We start from the raw sequence: 6,056 nt of genomic DNA, 5'->3' as shown, positions 1-6,056 counted from the left end.
GATAAAGGGGCGATATTCAAATGTCTCCAGTTATCGCCCCTATCACGCCCAGAACAGTCGGGTTTAGGCGCGCAAAGCACCTAAACCCGACTAAACTAATGGACATGATCGTGAAAAGACCCGTTTGGGCGCCCAAACGGGTCTCTGTACACGCATTACAGCTCGCTACCTTTGGTGGTAGCGAGATGAAATTAACTTGTCGTTCCCGACGGCAGTAACATTAGAATACCACTGGTGGGCGCGATTGTGGCCGGGAGGGGAGGAATAACATTTGAATCCGGCCCTGTATGTCACCCCTCATTAGCAGTAACTAGGCCTATCTAAGCAGGCTTAGATCACGTGACTTGTGCGGCAGCTGATTACGGCGTGGTGCAGCTGAAGACGGGGGCCGCATCACGTACAGAGAGGGAGACGCGCGGCTGGCGTCAGCGGGAGCCGGGACCCGTCTGCCTGATCAAAGTGCAGGGGAACAGGCGCGGCTGGCTGCAGGGGGACAGAAGAGCCGGAGCTTCCCAGCAGCCGCCCACACGAGAGAGAGGGGTTGTCACCGTTCTTATGTGTGGTGTGTGGTGATCCTTAAACATACATTGTTTGGGTTTTGTCCTCCTGGGGGTCTCCTTGTCCTTCTGCCTCAGCTATACAGGTGACGCGAAGAACAGTTCCTGACTTCGGCATCATGGAGAAGTGGATTTAGCTGACCACAAGCATGATCGAACTCCAGGTACGAATACACTTGACCCGCATTACCGTTTTATCACACTAAGAATTTTCAGGCTACGGAACTGCTAAACATTTCAAGTGAAGCTGCAGTCCAGAAAATCATATAGATGCCCACCAGAGCCACCGCAAAGTCCACAGCAACTGCAAATGCTGCACCCATGCAACAATGAGGAACATCAACTGCTCGAGGTCTATGGCTATACAGTTTGGCCGTGGCAGTAATGACGCTGGTGCCATGTTTCTCTGTGTACATGATCGCAGCTGAAGGCAGATAACAGACGGTAAAGACAAACCTGCTTTTTTTGCCGCTACTCCCACTCATAGGCGGATCCAGGGGAGGGCACTTTTCAAAAGGAGAGCAGCAGCAGCACTACTGCTATTTCCGTCAGTCAGATTTAATAAAAGAGCCGGCAGGCACTAGGACCCGCTGCGGCTCTAACAGCAAGTCCACGTGGTAACCAATGGGTAGGCTGGAGCTGCAGCCTCCCCCTGCTCACGCCGCAACCTACCTCCCCCACCTACCAGCCGGCCGGAGTCCAGCCCAGACGCAGGGGTTCAAATGCCAGCATCGAGTTACTTATGATGGCACAGAAGGCTTCATTAGCCCTCAATGCAGCACGCAGTTTCCCAGCGCTTCCTCCTCCACTTCCTTTACCACCATGCTAGGTGCAGCCTCAGCTTTGAGAAGGCGGCCCGTGTGATTGTGACAGGGCTGTCCTGCAGATGTCGTATGCTGCTTGTTGGAGATCCAGCTGGCTGCTTCTGCTAATCAAAGATGGGCAGTTCGTGTGCTGCAGTCTGAGTCTCACTGCAGTGCCAAAAACAAGGTATGCTGCACCTGCCACCACCAACTAAAAACTATAATAATTATATTGTGCTGGGGGTGCCTTCCAGGCTCCCATAACTAATGGAACAGGTGACCAACATTTCAAAGCCCAATCAGCCTTTTCATCGGGGTGAAACATAGGCAATAAACCAGGATGCGCTCCTACAGCCAATCATTACCTGATGGCGTATTCTGTGAGGCCACGCCCCCTGTGATACCACAGCCCTTATCTGGGAGCACGCGTGCCTTAGGTGCATGTAAATATAACTATTACCGTTCCCCTATCATGATGCCCCCCCTTTCATTTTCTTCTGGATCCGCCCCTGCTCCCACTTACCTCCTCCGGGATACCTGATTGCAGTATGGATCGATGTAAGGAGCAGTGAGAGTGGGTGTAGGAAGCAGTGAGGAAGGGTGTAGGGAGCAGCAAGTGAGGGTGAGTGTAGAGAGCAGTGAGTGTAGGGAGCTGTAGGAGAAGATGGGAGTAGGGAGCAGGGAGGGTGGGTGTAGGAGGCAGTATGGGAGGATTTGAGTAGAGAGCAGTAAGAAAGGATGGGAGTAGAGAACAGTCAGTGAGGGTGGGTGTGTGGGAAACATAGACAGGATGGATATAGGGAGTGTGTATATGGTGCTTACTATTAGGCGGGCAGCCATAGAGACAAAGACAGTGCAGTGGCAATTCAAAAGTAGTGCTGGCCACCAGCCAATTGGAGCTGGAGGTCCGGCAGCCAATCAGGAGCCGCTGCTGTGAATGCTTCCCTGATTGGTTGCTGGTCCTTCAGCTCCGATTGGATGGTGACCGGAACTACATTTGAAATGCAGACGATGCTGTCGGTGTGTCTATGGCTGCCCGCCTAAGTGCAATACACAGTGCTGCCACTTGTGCTGCACAGCTGGGCAGCGTATGAGCCAAGTGCTGCTAGTGCTCAGCACTGCCCTGCAAAACTGCACATGTGCAACCAAATCCAGGCAGTTTTGGGCCAAAATCCCAGAATCCTGCAGATACCCGATCCCGGGATTGGCCTCCCTAGTTGGAAAGGCCTAAAAAGGGGCCAAATAATATTATCATGCTACTTAGGGTCATATTAATTGGTGGAGGCACCATTTATATTGCACACTGGTGGCACTACAAGCGCCAGCATACACGTTAAAATGTGCAGCCAAAATCACACTTCATGAGGTTTCCCCCAAAATCTTTCTTTTAGATCCTGTTTGGGGTACAGCAGTGTACATTGGGGGGTTTTGGTCAGCCATACTCAGAAAAACAATGGGCAGGATGTAACGGAGTCTGAGATCGCTGGACGTGTGGGGTTCCGTCCAAGCTCGGAATGTATTTTTAAAGGGGCAATCATTCACAAGGCATGGTTTTGCCTTGTAAATGATTGATCTTTTAAAAAAAAACGTCTGAGATCACCCGGAATCCCGCACGTCCGGTGATCTCAGACTCCGTTACATCCTTCCCATGATATTGTGAAGCCTCCCCAGCGACTACTTGCTAAGAGGCATTTGGAACATCTTTAAGCTAATGCTTTACCTGCAGCTTATGCCGAGGCTGATACCTAGATCTGATGCACAGTACCTGGATGAAGTGATACTCTCGCCAGGACAGAGCGTTCCCAACAGACGGGACTGATGCGACCGCCAGTATGGCTAAAATGGCAAGTGCTATAATTCCCAGACACACGTAAATCTCCATGCGCCATACGTCATGCTCAATCCAGCTATTTTCTTTTTGCTGTTTCACCTATAATAACAACAACAACAACAGTAATGATAACAATAAATTCCTAAGTTGTAATTAAACTGCCTTGAACTTAAAGCACTTTAATCTGTGGACAATTTATTTTTGATTACTCAATTCTTTTATATAAAGGGCAAAGTACTATAATCAGTGCTGGAACTAAAAATAACCCACGGTATCATTTTCACCGCTGTTTTACTGCTTCATGGTAAGTGTGAGTCTACCTCGGGATATCTCTACAGATACAGTAGTATAAATGACTAATCAGCCGAATCACAGCCAGTCACTTGCAGCACAGGACAGGGAGAAAACACAAACATAGGGGGTTATTGAGGTCTGTTAGCAAACCAAAAAAAGCACACTAATGGGCAAAACCATGTGCACTGCAGGTGGGGCAGATGTAACATGTGCAGAGAGATTTCGATTTGGGTGGGTATATTGTGCCTAATTCAGAACTGATCGCAGCAGCAAATTTGTTCTCTAACGGACAAAACCATGTACACTGCAGGGGGGGGGGGCAGATGTAACATGTGCAGAGAGCGTTAAATTTGGGTGGGTTATATTGTTTCTGCGCAGGGTAAATACTGGCTGAACCCCCCCCCCAAATCTAACTCTCCCTGCACATGTTACAACTGCCCCCCTCCCCCCCCCCCCCCCCCCTTTCCCGCAGTGCAGCATGGTCTTGCCCAATAGTGTGCTTTTTTGGTTTGCTAACAAACCTCAATGACCCCCGTAATGTACAAATGTTTATTCCAATAAGGCTTTCATGCAAACATTCATCTACATAAGATACATACAGCATTACATCAAATACAGGAGGCTAATTCAAAGCTGAGAGTAAAGCGGGGTACACATTAGGCGGTGTGTACCCAGCACGACATCGGCAGCGATGGGACCTGGCGGGTGTGGATCATAGGGTCAACCACACTTAGGTCGACAGTGTGTAGGGCGACCACTATTTGTCGACAGTAAGTAGGTCGACATGGTTTCTAGGTCAACAGCGTCTCTAGGTCGACATGTACAAGGTCGACACGACAGAAGGTCGATATGAGTTTTTTTATTTTTTGGGGGTGTCGTTTTCTCTATAGAGTGACCGGGAACCCCAATTAGTGCACCGTGTCCCCTCGCATGCTTCAGGCAAGGCGCCTCGCTGCGCTCGGCAGAGGTTACTGTTCCAGATTGTAGTCCACGTGGATCATAAAGCATGAAAAAGTAAAAAAAAATGAAAGAAAAAAAGAAGTGAAAAACTCATGTCGACCCAGAGACCATGTCAACCTACTTACTATCGACCAATAGTGTGGTCGACCTAGAGACCGGATACCGGACCTGGCAAGGGTGCCAGCATACACACTTGCCGATGCTGGTGCGCACACTCAGTGACATTGGGCCTAATTCAGACCTGATTGCAGCAGCAGCAACATCTTTCTCTAATGGCCAAAACCATGTGCACTGCAGGGGGGAGGGGGGGAGGGAGCAGATGTAACATGTGCAGAGAGTGTAGATTTGGGTGTGTTATATTGTTTCTATGCAGGGTAAATACTGGCTGCTTTATTTTTTACACTGCAATTTGGATTTCAGTTTGATCACACCCCACCCAAATCTAACTCTCTCTGCACATGTTATATCTGCCCCACCTGCACTGCACATGGTTTTGCCCAGTACAGAAAAATGTTGCTGCTGTGATCAGGTCTGAATCACCCCCATAGTGTGTACACATTGGACAATTTTAATGATGTGTTGTTCCGATCCTTCAGAAACGGCCACATCGTTAAAAAAATCATCTAGTGTATACCCAGCATTAGCCCATCAGCTGAGCATTTCTTTTCTACTGAACATGCTCTGTAATGGAAAGCTAATAATGAGGATTAGTATCAAATCAAGCATGTAGATAAGGGGATTGCATAACTGTACATGGAGGGGAACGTACATATTCTGTGCTCACAGTTCAGGTCTGGGCTAGGTCTGTCCTGTCTCCCTAGCAGTGGGAAACTCCCTGTGCATGCATGATGGAGACGGAACAAACCTTAGTAAAGCAGTTTATAGCTATATATTTAGATTTATACATAAATATATGCAAATGTAGTATCTGAGAAATAAAGGCATGACACTTTAGTAGATAAACACCCAACAATTTTTTTTTCCTGCGTAAGCAATCAGTGAAGGCACGGGCACAGCTGAACAAGGGGGACAGTGTCGCCTGAAATGTCAATATACGGTCTACAAGAAAGGATATTACTAAAACAGCCCGTCTCTGTGTTCTCCCATAAGTCTAAGGGCCTAATTCAGAGTTGATCGCAGCAGCAAATTTGTTAGCAGTTGGGCAAAACCAAGTGCACTGCAGGAGGGGGCAGATGTAACATGTGCAGAGAGAGTTAGATTTAGGTGGGGTGTGTTCAAACTGAAATCTAAATTGCAGTGTAAAAATAAAGCAGCCAGTATTTACCCTGCACAGAGACAAAATAACCCACCCAAATCTAACTCTCTCTGCACATGTTATATCTGCCCCCCCCCCCCCCCCCCCCCCCTGCAGTGCACATGGTTTTACCCAATTGCTAACAAACTTGCTGCTGTGATCAACTCAGAATTACCCCCATGGTTTTGCCCAACTGCTAACAAATTTGCTGCTGCGATCAACTCTGAATTACCCCCAAGGTCAGGCGTGAATTACTTCTAAAATCAATATGGATTAAAGAAGTCATGTCACAGGATTATAACAGAAGGGACGTGAGGTGCCACAGATCTTGAGGGCACATTGCCCTGAGAGCAGTG

General features: G+C 48.4%; 1 protein-coding gene across 3 annotated transcripts in view; it reads right to left on the bottom strand.

Annotated features, from left to right (window-relative positions):
* STEAP1 (STEAP family member 1) overlaps positions 1–6,056 on the bottom strand; it is a 130,866-nt gene that overhangs the window by 10,693 nt on the left and 114,117 nt on the right. For all 3 annotated transcript variants that reach the window (XM_063921504.1, XM_063921506.1, XM_063921505.1), the window contains exon 5: positions 3,126–3,290. In XM_063921504.1, coding sequence (XP_063777574.1) covers positions 3,126–3,290 — 165 coding nt within the window. The remainder of the gene's footprint in view (positions 1–3,125; positions 3,291–6,056) is intronic.

Source organism: Pseudophryne corroboree, chromosome 5, assembly GCF_028390025.1.
Source record: "Pseudophryne corroboree isolate aPseCor3 chromosome 5, aPseCor3.hap2, whole genome shotgun sequence".
Lineage (NCBI taxonomy): Eukaryota > Metazoa > Chordata > Amphibia > Anura > Myobatrachidae > Pseudophryne > Pseudophryne corroboree.
The sequence above is the reverse complement of the archived record's forward strand: the minus strand, read 5'-3'. Positions and strand labels throughout refer to the sequence as shown.